Source organism: Stegostoma tigrinum, chromosome 29 (genome assembly GCF_030684315.1).
Source record: "Stegostoma tigrinum isolate sSteTig4 chromosome 29, sSteTig4.hap1, whole genome shotgun sequence".
Lineage (NCBI taxonomy): Eukaryota > Metazoa > Chordata > Chondrichthyes > Orectolobiformes > Stegostomatidae > Stegostoma > Stegostoma tigrinum.
Genome location: NC_081382.1, coordinates 43,820,592 through 43,840,413, shown reverse-complemented (window position 1 = coordinate 43,840,413; position 19,822 = coordinate 43,820,592). Strand labels below are relative to the sequence as shown.

At 49.5% G+C, this 19,822-nt stretch overlaps 3 protein-coding genes across 10 annotated transcripts in view; 2 read left to right on the top strand and 1 right to left on the bottom strand.

Annotated features, from left to right (window-relative positions):
• Positions 1–1,912, top strand: part of slc2a6 (solute carrier family 2 member 6) — a 112,829-nt gene extending 110,917 nt beyond the window's left edge. The window contains exon 10 of the mRNA XM_059638324.1: positions 957–1,912. Coding sequence (XP_059494307.1) covers positions 957–1,121 — 165 coding nt within the window. The 3' untranslated portion in view covers positions 1,122–1,912. The remainder of the gene's footprint in view (positions 1–956) is intronic.
• rexo4 (REX4 homolog, 3'-5' exonuclease) overlaps positions 1–19,822 on the top strand; it is a 202,371-nt gene that overhangs the window by 24,216 nt on the left and 158,333 nt on the right. The window lies entirely within an intron of this gene.
• On the bottom strand, positions 2,716–17,526 carry cacfd1 (calcium channel flower domain containing 1). Of its 5 annotated transcripts, none has more exons than XM_048558633.2 (5): positions 17,366–17,526; positions 11,317–11,389; positions 9,913–10,038; positions 9,547–9,667; positions 2,716–7,130 (listed from the first exon to the last, which is right to left on the bottom strand). In XM_048558633.2, the coding sequence occupies exons 1-4, from the start codon at positions 17,502–17,504 to the stop codon at positions 9,556–9,558; spliced, it is 450 nt and encodes a 149-aa protein (XP_048414590.1). In that variant the 5' UTR covers positions 17,505–17,526; the 3' UTR covers positions 2,716–7,130; positions 9,547–9,555. The 5 variants fall into 5 exon arrangements, with proteins under 5 accessions (XP_048414590.1, XP_048414591.1, XP_048414588.1 ...); XM_048558634.2 differs by having other exon boundaries at positions 2,716–7,106; XM_048558631.2 differs by having other exon boundaries at positions 9,560–9,667.

Below are 19,822 nucleotides of genomic sequence, written 5' to 3'. Positions count from 1 at the left end.
CCCTGGTTCCGGACTTCCCAGTCATCAGGAACATCCATCCTGTGTTTACCCTGTTTAATCTTGTTATTGATTTCGGTGAAATCCCCCTCCATTCTTCCAAACTCCAGTGAACACAATCCTAACTGATCCAGCCTACCAGTGTGGTAGGATGTGGGGTGGAGGAGACTATTCAACCTTATAAGCTTGCAGTTCTTCAACTATATGTTAACTGATCTGTAATTCAGACCCGTTTTCTCACCTCTCCTCTAGATCCCTCATTCCTGCAAAACCAGTCATGAAAGTGGCAATTGACCTCAGCTCAACAGTACTTTGGGAGGGGGAGTTTCACATTTTGATCCCTTTTAGGTGAAGGACTGCTTCCTAACATCACCTGGCCCTGCACTTCCCTTACAGGAAATACTGTCTCACCGCAATTCAAGGCCCAGCTCACTTAGATCACCTTTCAAACCTATACTCTCAAGATGATGACAATCTCCTCTCTGCAAACTACCAGAGTGCTATCAGCATCAAGCGTGGCTTACTCAGCCAGAAACTTATGGGTTCGCATCCCACTCGAGACTTGACAACACGATTGAGGGTAACATGCCTGGTGCATTCCTGAGGGAGTGCTGCTCAGCTGTGGAGGTGCTGCCTCTCGGATGAGAAGTGAAAGATTCAATAGTTCTATTTCAAAGATGAAAAGATCTGGCCAACATTCATCCTTCATTCCAAAGGGGTTATCTTATGATCAAAATGTTACTGTTTGTGGGATCCTGCTATGTATTCCCACATAGCAGCTGTTACTTCACTTCTCTGTAAATGACAATGAACTTCACAAATGAAGTTGTCGAAGTCTTTCTTTCTAATGTTCAGTCTTTTGCTCACTGGACTCAAGGGTTAAATGGATGAGAGCGTGCCATCACAAGCTGTAGGCAGCAGCAAAAACAGAGCCTTAAACCTTTTCTTTTCTTTTTCAGCATTCGTTTGGACTTGCTGTCCCCTTCCTATTCTTCTGTGCCGTATCCACTCTGGGGATAATATTTACCGCTTTCTGTATTCCTGAAACAAGGAGGAGGACCTTGGAACAAATTCAAGACTCGTTCCAGAATCCGACTGCACCCAGAGTTGTTGAAACCAACTGACAAGGCAAACAGACTTAGATAAGCTAAACAGAGTCCTACCATTAATCCTTCTCATTGCTCACTGAAGCTACAAGGACAGACTAATCCTGCTGTATGATTTTATTTAACACTTCCAGATGATTCAGAGGCAAATGTAGATAACCCTTCCCAGGTCTCTCCATTGTCCCCAAACATTCCTGGGTCTGGAACAGCACAGAATTAGATACAGATTAAAGCTCTTTCTACACTTTCCCAAGCACTTTCAGGACAGGTGCAACTCACAGTCAGATGCAAAGTGAAGTTCCCTACACTGTCCCCCATCAAACCCTCCCAGGATTCAGACAGCGAGTTAGATACAGAGTAAAGCTTCCTCTAGACTGTCCCCATCAAACACTCCTGGGACAGGGACAGCATTGGGTTAGATACAGTGCAAAGAGGTCTTTACTCTGTCTTCAAACATTCCCAAGATGGGTAATATTAGAGAAAAGCTTCCAGAACAGCTCATATTCTCCAGTGAGACAATTCCAAAACCTGAGAAGGGAACAGATGTGATGGTTTGAATAGTCCTTTCTCCTTTGGTGACATTTCACTGAAGTTAGACAAAGGCTCTGATATCAGACCACAGCTAGTATTTATACAACTTCATGTCTGCTGCTGAACTACTGTCTTTGATAGTAAGGTTATTTAAAAGGTTGCATTCATAAATGTACTTAACTGTAACTAAACTTGCACTTCTGAAAACTGCACACGTTTACATGTTTGTAAATATACAGAGAATCCTTTCCGCAGGAAATTCTTGTTTATATGTAAGTGTGAATTACTGTTGCAAAATTAAATATAACTGAAGAAAATCCCCAAGTTCTCACTCAGCAATCCATTAAATACTCTGCCCCAGAATGTAACCATAAGTTCTCTACCAAGGAATGAGTTACAGACTGGAATCTAAATGAGGGTTTGGGGTGGGGGACAGAATTTAGATACAGAACAACAGATCCCTGGAAGTAAGTCACAGAATGGGATTAAATCCACTCTGAATGACTCAGTCTTCTGGTATAACATACCTTATTTCTCTCTTTTTAACAATTAATCCTTCTGTTGTATCCCAGTTACATTTTGATGATAGAAAATCCACTTTCAAAAAGACAAGACACAGAGTAAAAGATAGCAAGAACTGAAAACCCTTTTTATTTCACAGTATATGGTCAGAAATTTGTGCTTCTACAAAAACAGACATTTAAATTATTGAGGATAAAGTGCAAAAATCAAGTTCAGCCCCTCTACAGAGACTGAGTGAAAGCTCTAGCACACAGCTCCTGCTGGGTTACTGTGCTGCAACCAGAATGTGTAACAACAGGGAAATATCCCAGAGCTGCTCCCATTTTTCCCAGTGACATAGAACAAACTTCTTTGTGCATTAGAGATAACGGGAACTGTAGATGATGGAGAATTCGAGATAACAAAGTGGGGAGCTGGATGATCACAGCAGGCCCCGCAGCATCTCAGGAGCACAAAAGCTGACGTTTCGGGTCTAGACCCTTCATCAGAAAACGTTTTCTGATGAAGGGTCCAGGCCCAAAGTGTCAGCTTTCCTGCTTCTGAGATGCTGCGGGGCCTGCTGTGTTCATCCAGCTTCACACTTTGTTACCTTTGTTTGTGCACAAGGTTTTCTGACACAATTCCTTTGGAAACACTGCTGGAAATGACAGCAGCACTGGGGAATTTCATTGCATGATGTTTCAATTACTTAGTTTCACAGATGCCAATATCCCCAGATTGTATTCTAACCAAAAGTCATTTTTAACAAGGCCCACCACTCCTAGCCTCAACACCACACCTCAATGCAAGAGTCAGACACTGCAACTGTTGCTCCCACCTTATAAAACCTTCCCCCTTATATTCAATCCCAACTCATATCCAATCCAATCCAACAGGAATCAGACAAACTCACATCAAACTCCCTGGAAATATGCAGTGCCTTTGCTCTTTTAGACATTTTATAAAGGACACAATGAGTATAACAAGTCTAATTTAAATAAGTTACCTAGCTAAGAACATTAAACCTTTATAAATAGTCAATAATTCCAAATCATCCACAAAGATTGATCTTCTCCTAAATGAGAAGGAAAATGGTCAGGCAGTATTGCCGCTATAACTTACCAAGGTGTGATTCAATCCTGTCTCTTTCTAGCCATCACTTTGGCTAATATTCTAGCTAACCAGACCTGAAAGAACAGCCTCTCAGGGGCAAGCACTAAAATGCATCCCAATCCCTCAGCCTAACGTCTACTTCTCACAAGGGGTTTCACGATGAGCATCGGTGGGACCCTCAGAGAGGAACACCATTACAACTAACTCCTGTCAATATCACACACACGCCAGAGGTTTCAGGAACAGGAATCTCCGCGGGATTATCAGCCCCCTCTAGCTCAGGGACATTACTTGGATCTCCAGATATTGACCAACAGAGACTGGTTAGCTCACAACACATGCAATTGAAGAGCATTCCGGTAAGGTCTCTAAATTAATCACAGGGATTGCTCTCTTCAGATATATTCCTGTTGCAACACCTGAACGATAATGTTACACCACAAAGGAAGGAGGGTTCACCAACAATGATGTACAAATAGCAACATAAGAGATTCCCCAGTCCAGATAAGAGTCTGCAGGGGTGTTAGTGATGGGATAACTGCAGCATTGCTCAAATTCAGAGGCACTACAAATAAGACCAGCACCCAGTGAATAAATAGACTATAAAATTCAAGAGGTAATGAGGAGTTCATATAAAAACTTAAGAATCAAGTGAAACAAATGTTCCGTAGGGAGCTACAGGAAAGATATTGATGTTTCAGAGAGTGGACAGCACTGGACATTAGGATATTAGTTCTGAGGAAATGTCAATACAAGGTCTACAACATTGGGATTTCTTGTTAGACATGGAGGTCACAGAGTGATAGGACAAAGTATGGGGCAGAGTTGCCAAGTTTGTTCCAATAATAAGACTTTATCTCACACTCGCACCCCTAAGAGAATCGGGTGAGAAGACAACAGACACTTCTGGCCAGAATACCGCACAGCTGGGGCATTCACTCCTAGGGGCTACAGCTCACACCTAAGAGTGTTCAAAATTAGATTGGAGGATGGGGTGAAGGAAACGGTAGGCAACAGGAGACAGGGGGAGTATGAATTACAAAAACCTACGAATTGGTGGGGAGTTGGTTTCAGTCCAACTGAGCCAAAGGCAGCCATCAGCCTGATCCTGCCATGGGTCAGGAGCCCTAATTGGTTAAAGCACCTCAAGGGCATTTCCAAACATATTTTAACTGTAAATCAGACCCTTCTGAGAGACGGTCACTCGACCCAAAACGTTAACTTTGATTTCTCTTCACAGATGCTGCTAGACCTGCTGAGCTTTTCCATCAACTTCTGTTTTTGTGTGATTTACAGCATCCTCAGTTCTTTAGGTTTTTATATTTTATGTGTTAGGAGGGTTTCTGCCTTCACCACCCTTTCAAGCAGGGAGTTCCTGATCTAAATCCCCAATGAAAATATTTCCCCTTGAATCTCCGTAGCCCAAGTCTACGGCCACTGATTCTGGATGTCAGACCCATTTGCTCAGTAAGAAGCAATACAAACAGACTGAAGCTGAATGCCTCAGCCCATACTGTAGATAAATAGTATGCTGTCCACACAACCTTACTGAACATTAAAATCTTTTCGCACCGACTGAGCTGAAACAGCAGTGCTGCTGTATGCTTACTCTTCGCACTATACTGCATTGTGAAACTTTACATTTTGACAGTTCACTCCCACACTCATCCTGTGGGTAAACCTCCAGATAGACAGCACCGATATAGCATAGTCATAAATTGTTGAACACAGTCCTTGGGACCCAGCCATTTTCAACTTCAAACCACACAAAGTACATTCTCTTACATTAACTCCCTCCAAGTGTGTCCAATGCACATCCCCAAGCTCCTTGGAGGAATTAACCCACATAACTCAAAACACAGCATATATCAACGTTTGTTCATCTCCTGATTGGAAGCTAAATTCATAAATCTCATTGCAAAGGGATGCTATACTACCTGGTGGAATCCTCGGTTAGATAGATCATGCCAAAGTTGTGGGGTCGGAGGCAGATGTGGTACAGCACACCAGCCTGTACGCTGTCACAGCTTTTGACAAACAGCCTAAGGTGCTTCACCAATAACTAAGTAGTGCAACAGCAGGAAAATCTCCTGGAGTTTCTAAAGGTCACAGTGATCCCACCCCACAGAAGAGAAGCTTCAACTTGGTCTGGGAATCCAACTCACAGACTAAATCGTATTTAATTGGAAATACCAAATGATGTCTTATCAGGCTGCCACAGATCACATGTTAGATTCAGCAAGAATTTCTCTCTCAACGTGTGCATATACAATTTCAGGTACCACAGTGAGCTGGCTGTCAGGGGTTGCGAGCAGCATGGCAAGTTGTAGAGCTCAAACCAGAACAGGCAGTATAAACTCCATCCTGTCTCTGGTCTGGGGGCCGGCCTCATGCTCAGAAGGACCAAAACAAATTATCCAGCACAGGTTGAAGGGTGAATTATTCATTTGCTGACCATTTCAGCAGATAGTGTTGGAGCCTTGATTGTAATTCTGTACCGGAATCTTTCTCAATTTACAGTTCACAGCCCTTCCTTCATCGTTCCCTCTGATGGTTAAAGTCCCCTCCAGATTAGAAACAGAATTTGTCATTGTACTCAAGTACAGGACAGAGGAGTACAGTGAAAAGCGTACAAAGTCACCATTCTCATTCAGTGTAACTGAAAACACAGCACTATAGTGTTGATAAGGCAGAATACGTTTGCCCTTTGGAGAAGTGCCCTGCCGATCTGGGTTAGCATCAATTTTAGCTGGTGATTCAGATTCTCAATACAACTCCAGCCTCTCCTATTTATAGTGAGGAAGCTACAGATTGCAAACAAGGCAGTCTCTGAATGAAAACTTATTTATTCTTTTGTAGGATGTGGACATCACAGGCAACCCAGCATTTGTTGCTGGCTGGGTCATTTCAAAGGGCAGTTAGGAGTCAACCACATTGCTGTGGGTCTGGAGTCACATGCAGGCCAGACCAGGTAAGGATGGCAGAATTCCCTCCCTGAAGGACATTAGCGAACCAGACAACAGATGATTGTGACAATCAATGAGTGTGTCATGGTCCTCATCACTGAGAACAGCTTTCAATTTATCAAATTTAAATTCCCCTAGCTCAGACGATGGATTTGAACCCATAATTCAGAACATTAGCCTGTGTGCCAGCAAACTAGAGGCAATGACAATCCCACGAAATCACTTCTGCCCAACTGTGATAATATTGTGCAACTGCCCCCAGTTGCAGAGTGGGAGTGGGTGTAGTAGAGAGAGTAATCCCAGCATATTTTTCAATGACGGCCCCCTCAATCCCAGATATAAAAGAACTGGGAAGAGCAGAGCGTATTAAATTGTGCTTTAGGTAGTGGCAGTACGATGGCAGCTCTGACGTGAATCCCATCACCGCTGTAATATAATGGACACTGCAGACGGTGCAAGGTTCCCAGCAACTGTGAGCGGAACCTGTCCAAGTGAAGCTCGTTCCAATTGCATCTGCTGCGCTGATAATATTAAAAAAACCCACCAAACTGGAGTGATTTAGTCAGTAATGGAATTAACCAGAGCTCGAAACATAACCGACATGATTGAGACAGACGTACAAAAACCAGATTTAAAGAGAGCTGACAGCTGCTGTCTAACTGAACAGCCAACTGCATATTGAGAGCAGAGAGGGAACCCGCTCTGGAGCTCCTCCCTCCACGCCCCCATGCTGCATAGTTTAAACACACATCAATGTTGAAGAGGCTTTGTCAGTTTGTTAGCCCACTGTTGTACAGCTGAAAACAGACCACAGTCTTTTTATTGTTCCGCTGACTCGCCATGGAGCATTCCCGACTGTTTCTCCTCATCGGCCGCTCTTCTGTCCTGGAGCCTGGCATAGGAAACAGCATCGCCCCTTGGGGAGTGGAGGGTGGGAGACAGAGACGGGTGGTGGTTGGGGCGGGGGGGTACACAGCATTAGCAAATGTTCAGAACAAAAAAAAACTTAATAATTCAGTTTAACATGGAGCTCACTGATTGATGTAACTCAGTACGTGACTGGCTGGCTTCTCGAAGTTTATAAAGACCACAGTTTCAATGGTTTTTTTTATTCAGAAAGTACAAGAAAGGTTATACTTGAAACAACTCCGTCCTGTTCTTTGTCGTCTTCACCAAACATCAATAGCTACCCCCAATCAGGCTGTTCAGCCCATTGTGCCTGTGCTAGCTCTTTTAGAGCCATCCACTTAGCAACAGTCTGCCTGACTCTTTCTACACAGCTCTGCAAACTGTTCTTTTCCAGTATTTCTTCAATTCCCTTTGGAAAGTTCCAGTCGAACCTGCTTCCAGACAGCACGCTCCAGATCACATCTGTGTCAAAAATATTGACAACCTCCAACCACATCCCTTCTGGTTCTTCAGACAATTAATAATAATATATCCCTCTGGTTATCCATCCTTCTGCCTAGAATTACTTTCTCATTTACTCTAGAAAACCCTTAATTCTGGACACATCTGTTAAATCTTCTCAATCCTCACTGTGTCAAGTATAGTAACCTCAGCCTCTGCGCATTAATGGAAAACCATGCTATCTCTGGAACTATTTGCATAAATCTCCCTTCGCTAATGTCCTGACATCATCCAAAACTGCACTGTGCAGAATTACAACACAATCCTCCAGCTGGGGACAGAGTGTTTTACAGTTTTAGGGTTTTTAATCTAATTTCCATTGATAGCTGATACTTGAGATAAGTCAACAGGAGGGGTCTAGACAACTCACTATCAACTAAAGATGAATTTGTATCATCATACCAAGGGACAGAAAAATATAGTGTCACTGACACTAAAGGTAGGCAGCCCAGGCGAAGCGAACAGTATATTATTAAAGAGGAACAGCATTGTAGCCAACTTTATCCTGTTCTAACTCAGAACACAAACACAGGCGAAAGCTTGTAGATCAGTTCAAAACTACAAACAAGTCAGTGTCAAACAGCATTTTGGCAAAGGGGTGACTGATAGCTCTATATCAGCCAATGAGTCATAAAACATTCAGAAGGAAACAGAGATAATGGGAACTGCAGATGCTGGAGAATCCGAGAACAAAGTGTGAAGTTGGATGAACACCGCAGGCCCAGCAGCATCTCAGGAGCACAAAAGCTGATGTTTTGAGGCGAGACCCTTCATCAGAAAAGGGGGATGGGGTGAGGGTTCTGGAATAAATAGGGAGAGAGGGGGAGGCGGAACGAAGATGGAGAGAAAAGAAGATAAGTGGGGAGGAGAGTATAGGTGGGGAGGTAGGGAGGGGATAGGTCAGTCCAGGGAGGACAGACAGGTCAAGGGGGAGGGATGAGGTTAGTAGGTAGGAGATAGAGGTGCAGCTTGGGGTGGGAGGAGGAAGGAAGGTTAGGGAGGCAGGGACGAGCTGGGCTGGTTTTGGGATGCAGTGGGTGGAGGGGAAGAACTGGGCTGGTTTTGGGATGCGGTGGGGGAAGGGGAGATTTTGAAGCTGGTGAAGTCCACATTGATACCATTGGGCTGCAGGGTTCCCAAGCGGAATATGAGTTGCTGTTCCTGCAACCTTCGGGTGGCATCATTGTGGCACTGCAGGAGGCCCATGATGGACATGTCATCTAAAGAATGGGAGGGGGAGTGGAAATGGTTTGCGACTGGGAGGTGCAGTTGTTTGAACGAAATAATCTTGTGTTTTTATTATTCTTTCATGGGTTAGTGTGCCTTATTGGCTAAGTGGTATTTATTGCCAACTCAGTTGCTTGAGATTGTGGTGATAAGTTGCTTTCTTGAACCACTGCAGTCCACAACTTTCATGGTCTACCTTAAAAGCCCAAAGCAGCAAATGGGTTTAAACAAAGTTGTGACAACTACGACAAACTGAAAAAATGTTTAAAGCTGCCAAGTCCATGGTAAAAATATGACAATTTCTCCAATGAAATTCTGAGAGTGACAGTCACAAAATAAAAATGACCTGCAGAAAAATCAATCCCAGGCATTCAAGGCACTGCAACCTCGAGCACAATTCTCTCCTTTGCTCTGGTTCGTCTCCTTTTTCTACACCTTCTCCTCACTCGAGGTAGCACTTTTGTTTAAACTCATGAAATCTTCCCGTGACTGTCAGTATGTAACCCTGGCCTCCCCAGTGGGTCATTAACCAGTTACAGTCAGACATGGACAGCTAGGGGCTTCCTCCCTCAGCCTTTCCAGCACATGTTAACCAAAGTCAGTGAGTTAAGGATTACACGTTCTGTGATGGCCAACACTGCCAAGCTGCCTGACTTTAAAAGTACCAAATGATACATCGCTCACTACGGACATACCATGAAAACTCACTTTTTACCAAGAGATGCGAGTCCATAAAGCACACCTGATGCAAAAGCAATTGCATTCCCAAACAGCGTAGTGATTGAAAATCTCAGGAATATTGGGAAAATCGCCATCCTGTGGGGAAAACAGATATCTCAGACACTACTTGCATCCGTCACAAGAAAGTGACAACAAACTGGCAGAATTATTTGCGAAGCATTCGATTACTGGTCATCGTCAACTGTGGAGCAACATCGTAAAACCTGGTGCTGTCCTCAACCAGCATAATCCCCAGCCACAACCAGGAGCATTACAGCTCTGCTACATCATGGGCTGACATTCACCACGACCAGTGAGAGCCACGCACACGCCGTGCTTACCCGCAGTAGAAGAGTGCCTTCTGCCAATATCGGAGTTTATCAGCCCTCGCTGACACAGCATTTGCAAACTCAATAAACTGGCAGCAAAACGGAGCTTCACAGAGGAAGAGGACAAACGCATTCAGCCTGTATATGAAAGTTTAAAAAAGTGTGACTATAGGCTGGAGAACACACTGTAACTGGCCACCAGAACACGTCGCTTTAGATCACAACTCAAGATTAGACTCAATGGGGAGAACACAAATCCCACAGGGAATTAAACTTCACAGAGACATTTAAGGGAAAGTTAGAAGGAGAGGTGTTAGTGAAGTAGCAATGTCCTGGTGACCTGGATTTAAATCCCAGAATGGCTGGTGGTGTAATCTGAATTCAACAAAGTTTGGAATTAAAAGTTAATGCAAAATTAGAGGGCTGTTGCGATAGTGTTCTTATCTCTGAGCCAGATGACCTACTTCGGGTCTCACTTGCCCCAGAAGTGTGTAAAAACATCTCTGAGCAACTTGATTAGAAAATAAAGGAAAATCTGAAGAGGGCAGAGGTCATTCTGGCCAGGTGAGATGGAGGAGGATGCGATGGTATCCACGTATCAGTGGATAAGCAGCAACAAGGACCAGGTGGGCCCCAAGCTCTGTGCTGTGGGTACAGATATTAGGAAGAAAATATCTGCCTGCCCAAAAGATTGAGGTGGCTTGGAATAATTCACCTGCACACAGACAACACTCGAGGCGCAGCTAGATGCTGAGCTGGGAGTCAGGTCACTGACTGCGGTTTACCATACTCTTACACTCACAGCAAGTCTTCGTTGAAACAGCTGCAAAGTTCACTGAAACACTGCCTTCCTGAGGGCTAAAGACACACTCCCCATCAGTGCTGCATTATCCAGGCAATAACCGCTCTGCTAGGGGCTACACTGCTCAGAAAGTAAACCAGGTAAAGTCTGCGAAAGGATACAATATCACACTACTGCTCAAATTAATCCTTTAAATCTTTATAAAGGCTTAAAAAACCTACTTTAAATGGGTTTCAGTCAGAAAGTAGTGGCTCAGGATTAAAGGTAAGGACTGTGGGGAAATGTGGAGAGGACTTGAGCAGGATCCAGTTGGTAAAGTGTGCGGACTGAACTACTCAGAGCAATAGCTGCCATGGGAAAGAAAGATTATAGCAGTAAGGCAGGACAATTTTGAGGAAGTTTGGGAATTTGAAGGAATTAAGACTGAATCAATGACCCACCGGTTTCTGTCCCTGGCTAGCAGCCAATGTAATTCAGTCAGGGAACTAATCTAAAGTGGTTTTTAACTAAAGCAAGGTAGATATTGAAGAGCTGACACACACAAACACTGGAAACAGGAGAATCTGCAAGTGTGTTTTCGAGAATCACAGAACAGCTTCTACTCAATTACTTACACCATCCAGACCCCAGCTGCAATGTTGAGGGGATCGATGGTTACACAGTTCCAAAGGCCAGCCACTGCACATGCTGCAAAAGCAGACAGAAAGATTGTTTCAGTACTGAGAGCAGTGACACACCAGAAATCTCAACATACCCAGCAGTCCAGGCAGTTTTCCTTTCTGCCTCCTTAGAGTCTACTTTCAGCACTTTCACTTTTATTTATTCATTCACAGGAAACTGACATTGGCCACTGGCTGGGCCAGCATTTATTGCCCATCCCTAATTAACATTCAACCATATTGCTGTGGGTGTGGAGTCACAGGTAGCCCGGAGTGGTAAGCACAGCAGATTTCCCTCGCTAAAGATCATAAGTGAACCAGATGGACTTTCCAAACAATTGACAGCAGTTTTCGTCACCTTTAGACTCTTTCTGCATTGGTCTCCTCCACACCCTTCACTTTCAGTGATGGTCTAGAGTACAGAGTTTCAGTTTTAACAATACTCATCTGAGATTGAGTCACAATGCCTCAGTCTCAACACTAAGATAAATAACAGCTGAGGATGCTGTCAATCAGGATCAAAAATAAAGTTGCTGGAAAAACTCAGTAGGTCTTGCAGCATCTGTGAAGGAAAAGCAGAGTTAACGTTTCGGGTCTGGTGACCTGTCCTCGGAACTAAGATAAATGAATTCTGCACTAATGTTTCTAGTTTTCACCAGTTCACTTCACAAATTGCTCTCTGTGCCAAATTAAGCTGTACCCTCCATCAATGCCCAGAAAAATTTGACTGGGGCCCGGGAACAAAACTTACAACATAGAAAATGGCTATTCAGCCCATCTGCTCCATGCTGGAGTTTCTGCTCCAAATAAACCTCCTCACACCCTATCACTGTATCAATCGATTCCTTTCCCCCTTAGGTTTATCCAGCAAGCCCTGAAATGCATTGTTAGTGCTCAATTCACTATTTGCTGGAGTAGCTAGCTCCACTTCCTCACTACATTTCTCCTCTGCTGGGAATTCAAGGCAATACCATGTACTCAATAGATATTTTCCAATCAACCTGCCCAGAGATGCTATTGTGCTCTTCTGGAGTAGGTGGCACTTTAACCCAGGCCTCCTAGCTCAAAAGTAGTGTCAATACCACTGCACAAAATATCTTCTGTTAAAACATTCCACATCTTTAATCTGCATTAAGTCAAAAACAGGAGAAAATTTGGAAGTGGGGAGGTTTATTTTGACTCGTGTATCGTAACTCATCTCTTACTGCATCTGCCTTTAATCAGATTAACCTGCTGAATTATTGAAACTGTCCTTGTTAAAAATGCACAACCCACTGGAGGCAGATTATCCTATGTATCAAGTATCAGGAACTTGAACAGCCAGCACCAAGAGTGATAACTTCCATAGTTCCCACTCCATAAACCACTATCTTATCAAACTGTTCTTTCAATTAGCACAATGTTCTGATCTCAATGGGTCTACTTCTGCTCCACACCTTATGGTCTACTACCATATCCTCTTTCAGTGAATTGAATACTTCTACCCTATAGCATCTCAGTTTAACTGGAATCTGCATTTCTCTGGGGTTCCTGTGTGCACAGACCCCAGAGTGGTACCTAACAAACGACTGGGTCTCTATACTTACCTGATTTCTGCAGTGTTAGAGGAAAAGCACAGCAGACAGTGAAAATCTTTGTGAAATGGGAAATTCTGACTACACTGGAGTGATAAACTCCTGACCGTGTAGCTCACTCTGACTGACAGCACCAGAGTACCAGCTCCAAACTGCAGCATGGGGACATGCAACGGTGCGATAATCAGGTGGAGCACAATAGAATAGATACACGGGTCATGTCACTGCAGCTCATTCTCTCTTCCTCAGTGGCTTCCAAAAGTTGGAAATACCCTCAGGTGGCTACACCCTGGAAGAAGCTGTTCCACCCACCATTTGGGTGCTAGCTTTTGACTGGAAAAAACTAAATCTATTCCCACTACTCAGTCTGTCCCCAACAAAAATTTGAGAATCAGTTAGCAGCCTTGGACAGGACACAACTGCCATAAGGATCAGATGTTCACGTTCCACACACCACATCCTGTCCAACAACCCTGCTCCCCATTAAATGGATGGTCTTTAAAAAAAAGGAGAGGCTCAAACTTGGTCTTCGGTATATCTCAACACCATTCACACACCTTTACTCCATGTCTCTTCACTCCCCAATCCAACAAGGCTTCCCAATCTCAGTCTCAAGAACACTGACTGATCCCAACCCCCATGGCTTGGTGAGGGAGACACTTACCCATTTTCAATCCAGTCAGAGTGAAGAGGTGCTCTCTGACTTCCCCAGGTACAGCACAGCTCTCACTGGGAGCTGGGGTCCCCCATGTCATTGATCATCCCTTCCCACCCCACAGGAAACTCTGCCTGAATGTATCGGCAGCCCCTAGACCAAGACCCCCCCCCCGCCGGAATCTATAGGCAGCCCCTGGACAGAGATCCCCCCGGAATCTACAGGCAGCCCCTGGACAGAGATCCCCCTGAATCTATAGGCAGCCCCTGGACAGAGATCCCTCCCCTGAATTTATAGGCAGCCCCTGGACAGAGATCCCTCCCCTGAATCTATAGGAAGCCCCTGGACAGAGATCCCTCCCCGGAATCGATAGGCAGCCCCTGGACAGAGATCCCCCCGCCGAATTTATAGGCAGCCCCTGGACAGAGATCCCCCCCCGGAATTTATAGGCAGCCCCTGGACAGAGATCCCCCCCGCGGAATCTATAGGCAGCCCCTAGACCGAGATCCTCCCCCCCCGGAATCTATAGGCAGCCCCTGGACCGAGATCCTCCCCCCCAGAATCTATAGGCAGCCCCTGGACTGAGATCCCCCACCCCCGGAAACTATAGGCAGCCCCTGGACAGAGATCCCCCACCCCCGGAATCTATAGGCAGCCCCTAGACCGAGATCCTCCCCCCCAGAAATCTATAGGCAGCCCCTGGACCAAGATCCTCCCCCCGCCCCCCAGAATCTATAGGCAGCCCCTGGACCAAGATCCTCCCCCCGCCCCCCGGAATCTATAGGCAGCCCCTGGACAGAGATCCCTCCCCTGAATTTATAGGCAGCCCCTGGACAGAGATCCCTCCCCTGAATCTATAGGAAGCCCCTGGACAGAGATCCCTCCCCGGAATCGATAGGCAGCCCCTGGACAGAGATCCCCCCCCGGAATTTATAGGCAGCCCCTGGACAGAGATCCCCCCCCGGAATTTATAGGCAGCCCCTGGACAGAGATCCCCCCCCGCGGAATCTATAGGCAGCCCCTAGACCGAGATCCTCCCCCCCCGGAATCTATAGGCAGCCCCTGGACCGAGATCCTCCCCCCCAGAATCTATAGGCAGCCCCTGGACTGAGATCCCCCACCCCCGGAAACTATAGGCAGCCCCTGGACAGAGATCCCCCACCCCCGGAATCTATAGGCAGCCCCTAGACCGAGATCCTCCCCCCCAGAAATCTATAGGCAGCCCCTGGACCAAGATCCTCCCCCCGCCCCCCAGAATCTATAGGCAGTCCCTGGACCAAGATCCTCCCCCCGCCCCCCGGAATCTATAGGCAGCCCCTGGACAGAGATCCTCCCCCCCCCGGAATCTATAGGCAGCCCCTGGACCGAGATCCTCCCCCCCAGAATCTATAGGCAGCCCCTGGACTGAGATCCCCCACCCCCGGAAACTATAGGCAGCCCCTGGACAGAGATCCCCCACCCCCGGAATCTATAGGCAGCCCCTAGACCGAGATCCTCCCCCCCAGAAATCTATAGGCAGTCCCTGGACCAAGATCCTCCCCCCGCCCCCCGGAATCTATAGGCAGCCCCTGGACAGAGATCCCCCACCCCCGGAATCTATAGGCAGCCCCTGGACAGAGATCCCCCACCCCCGGAATCTATAGGCAGCCCATAGACCGAGATCCTCCCCCCCCAGAAATCTATAGGCAGCCCCTGGACCGAGATCCTCCACCCGCCCCCCAGAATCTATAGGCAGCCCCTGGACCAAGATCCTCCCCCCGCCCCCCAGAATCTATAGGTAGCCCCTGGACAGAGATCCCCCACCCCCGGAATCTATAGGCAGCCCCTGGACCGAGATTCTCCCCCCGCCCCCCAGAATCTATAGGCAGCCCCTGGACAGAGATCCCCCACCCCCGGAATCTATAGGCAGCCCCGGACAGAGATCCCCCACCCCCGGAATCTATAGGCAGCCCCGGGCAGAGATCCCCCACCCCCAGAATCTATAGGCAACCCCGGATAGAGATCCCCCCCGGAATCTATAGGCAGCCCCGGACAGAGATCCCCCACCCCCGGAATCTATAGGCAGCCCCTGGACAGAGACTGCCTTCCCACGAAGACTGGGGGAAGGGGCGGCTTCTCTCTAAGCCCAGAGGCTCCATCACTGTGACTGTTCAATGGGAACAGGGACGGACGGGGGGGGAACAGGGACGGACGGGGGGGGAACAGGGACGGACGGGGGGGGGAACAGGGACGGACGGGGGGGGAACAGGGACGGACGGGGGGGGAACAGGGACGGACGGGGGGGGAACAGGGACGGACGGGGGGGGAACAGGGACGGACGGGGGGGGAACAGGGACGGACGGGGGGGGAACAGGGACGGACGGGGGGGGAACAGGGACGGACGGGGGGGAACAGGGACGGACGGGGGGGGAACAGGGACGGACGGGGGGGGGGCCGAGGGGACGGACGGGGGGGGGCCGAGGGGACGGACGGGGGGGGGGGAGGGGGGAGAGGGGACGGACGGGGAGGGGGGAGGGGGGAGGGGGGAGGGACGGGGAGGGGGGAGGGGGGAGGGACGGGGAGGGGGGAGGGGGGGGACGGGGAGGGGGGAGGGGGGGGACGGGGAGGGGAGGGACGGGGAGGGGGGGGACGGGGAGGGGGGGGGACGGGGACGGGGGGGGGGGACGGGGGACGGGGGGGGGACGGGGGACGGGGGGACGGGGGGGGGACGGGGGGCGGGGGGGGACACGGACGGGGGGGGGAGGGAGGGGGGAGGGAGGGGGGGAGGAGGGAGGGGGGACGGGGGGGGAGGAGGGGACGGGGGGGGAGGAGGGGAGGGGGGGGGAGGGGGGGAGGGGGGGGGAGGGGGGGGACGGGGGGGAGGGACGGACGGGGTGGGAGGGAGGGGGGAGGGAGGGGAGGGAGGGGGGAGGGAGGGGAGGGAGGGGGGGAGGAGGGAGGGGGGGACGGGGGGGGAGGGGGGGGAGGGGGGGGAGGGGGGGGAGGGGGGGAGGAGGGAGGGGGGGACGGGGGGGGGGAGGGGGGGGGGAGGGGGGGGAGGGGAGGGGGGGGAGGGGAGGGGGGGACGGGGGGAGGGGGGGAGGGGAGGGACGGGGGGGGGAGGGGGGGGAGGGGAGGGACGGGGGGGGGAGGGGGGGGAGGGACGGGGGGGGGAGGGGGGGGAGGGACGGGGGGGGGAGGGGGGAGGAGGGAGGGGGGGACGGGGGAGGAGGGAGGGGGGGACGGGGGGGGGAGGGGAGGGGGGGACGGGGGGGGGAGGGGAGGGAGGGGGGGGACGGGAGGGGGGGGACGGGAGGGGGGGGACGGGAGGGGGGGGACGGGAGGGGGGGAGGGGAGGGAGGGGGGGACGGGGGGGGAGGGGGGGACGGGGGGGGGAGGGGAGGGAGGGGGGGACGGGAGGGAGGGGGGGGACGGGAGGGAGGGGGGGGGACGGGAGGGAGGGGAGGGAGGGGGGGGAGGGGAGGGACGGGAGGGAGGGGGGGGGAGGGGAGGGAGGGGGGGACGGGGGGGGGAGGGAGGGGGGGAAGGGAGGGGGGGGACGGGGGGGGAGGGAGGGGGGGGACGGGGGGGGAGGGAGGGGGGGGACGGGGGGGGCGGGGAGGGAGGGTGGACGGGCGGGGAGGGAGGGTGGACGGGCGGGAGGGGAGGGGGGGGGGAGGGACGGGAGGGGGGGGTGGACGGGGGAGGCAGATACACATAAAGGCTCGAACTCAGGGACTGATCCCCGGCGCCGGTATAACTCCGGTTCCTCCCCCCCCCCCCCCCCGGCACTTACACACTCCGCCGAGTACCCCCACGATCCGGCACAGCCAGCGGTACCACCAGGTCATGGGGTCCCCGGTACCTGACCCGGGCGCAGGCCTCGGCCCATCGTCAGACCCGGGCTCCGCGAACCCACTCCCCGCATCCGACATCGTCGCCGTGAACCCGTCCCGAAGTGCGTCTGCGCAACGCGACCTCAATAGGCGGAGCCACCACTGAACCACGTGTCATTGGGCACTTAATGGGCGGGTTCAGCTCCACGGCAAAGTCGCATGCGCAGTGCCCTGAAAAGTGGCACGTTCAGTGTGCAAGAGGAGAGATCTCAGACAACGCGGTGTAGAGCCGGATGGACATGGCAGGACCAGCAGCCTTCCTGCTCCTCTGATGCTGCCAGGCCTGCTGTGTTCATCCAGCTCTACACCGTGTTATCTCAGATTCTTCAGCATCTGCAGTTCCTACTATCTAAGGGAGATCTCAATGAGTTTTAATTTAGAAACACCATAGCACAATCCAGCAGAGTTAACATAGCTGTATAACAGGAAAATCATTTTTTATAAATGTAATAGAGTATTTTGAAGCTGCCGTGAGCCAGATGATGCAGTGTATTTGGATGTCCAAAAGGCATTTGAGAAGATGCAATATAAAAGGGTTAGGGGAGTGATGTAGCACAGATTGAGGGCTGTCTAACTAACTCAAAACAGATAAAGAGATAATCTCTGTCTCCATCACGTCTATTCTGACGATACCACCTTCCTCAGAGATGCCTCAGAAACCTTCATCTTTATCCCCCAACAAAGATTCCCTGCTACTACAATTGACATCCATGTCCGACCCATTCCCCGCTCTCCTGCCATCACCCTTTCTGTCCCACAATAATGATACCAACTTCCACATCCAAAGGGTTATATGCCACCATTCTGTCAACTCCAGTTGCTTGCTACCACCAGGTACATATTCGCCTTCTCTCCCTAGTCAGCACTCCGCAGTGACTGTTTCCTGTGGTACACTCTGGCCCACTCGTCAATTTCCAACACCTCCCAAAACTTACAGCACCTTCCCCTGTAATCGCAGAAGGTGTAACACCTGCCCGCTTACATCCTCTGTCCTCATCATTCAAGGTCCCAGACATACCTCCCAGGTAAGTCAGTGATTTATCTGCACATCACTCAATCTAATTTACTGTATTCGCTGCTCACAATGTGGTCTCCTCTGCATTGGAGACATGAAGCGCAGATTGGGTGACCACTTTACAGAATACCCAAGTTCTGTCTGTAAAATTGACCCTGAGCTTCCAATTGCCTGCCGCTTCAACGCACCACTGTGTTCCCATGCCAACATTTCTGCTGCAGTTTTCCAGTGAGCCTCAGTGCAACCTCCAAGAACAACATTTCATTTTCTGCTAGCAGTCCCTGCAGTCTCTGGGACTCACAATCGAGTTCAGCACTTTTACAGCCTGATTCCATTCCTTCATTTTTTTTAAACCAAACCATAGTACACATTAACTCATTCACCTTCACTGGACTGTTAGAGGTCAGTCATCTCAGCTCCAGGACATCTCTGCAGGAATTCCTCAGGGCAATGACCTAAGCCCAACCATTTTCAGTTGCTTCATCAATGACTTTGCCCCCATCAGACGGTCAGAAGTGGAGATGTTTGCTAATGATCGCACAAGGTTCAGCACCATTCATAACTCCTCAGATACTGAAGCAATTCATGTTCAAATGCAGCAAGACCTGGATATTATATAGGTTTGGCTTGAAAATTACCAAGGAACATTCACGCCACACAAATGCCAGACAATGGCCATTTCCAGTAAGAGACAATCTAACCATTGCCCCTTTATATTGAATGGTGTTATCATCACTGAATCTCCAACTACAAATAACGATTGATCAGAAACTCAACTGGACTCACCAGATAGATACAGTGGCTGTAGAAGCAGGTCAAAGGCTATGAATCCTGCAGCAAGTAACTCCCCAAAGCCTGTCCACCAAATCCAAGGTACAAGTCAGGAGTGTGATGGAGTACATCTCACTTGCCTGATGTGTGCAGCCCCAACTACTGTCAGGAAACTGAACACCATCCAAGGCAAAGCAGTCCACCTGACTGGCATCACATCAACAAACATTCAGTCACTCTGCCACCCAACACACAATAGCAGCAGTGTATTCCAACTACAAGATGCACTGTAGAAATTTGTGAAAAATCCATTGACAGCACCTTCCAAACCCACAACCACTTCCATCTAGAAGGACAAGGGCAGCAGACACATGGGAACACCACCCCCTGCAAGTTCCCCTCCAGGCATTCATCATACTGAGTTGGAAATATATCGTCATTCCTTCAATGTCACGAGGACAAAATCTTGGAATTCCCTCCTGAAGGCTATGGCGAGTCTCCCTACAGGATGCAGACTATAGCGGTTCAAGAAGGCAGTCCCCCACCACTTTCTCAGGGGCAGCTAGGCTTG

Excerpts from the sequence above, each read along its gene's own strand:
- cacfd1 (XM_048558631.2), bottom strand. The coding sequence starts at position 17,504 with ATGTCGGATGCGGGGAGTGGGTTCGCGGAGCCCGGGTCTGACGATGGG. Across the intron at positions 10,039-11,316 it reads GCAGCTGGGGTCTGGATGGT|GCTGAATGCGTTTGTCCTCT; the intron begins GTAAGTAATTGA and ends TTTCATATACAG. Across the intron at positions 9,668-9,912 it reads AAGGCACTCTTCTACTGCGG|GATGGCGATTTTCCCAATAT; the intron begins GTAAGCACGGCG and ends TTTTCCCCACAG.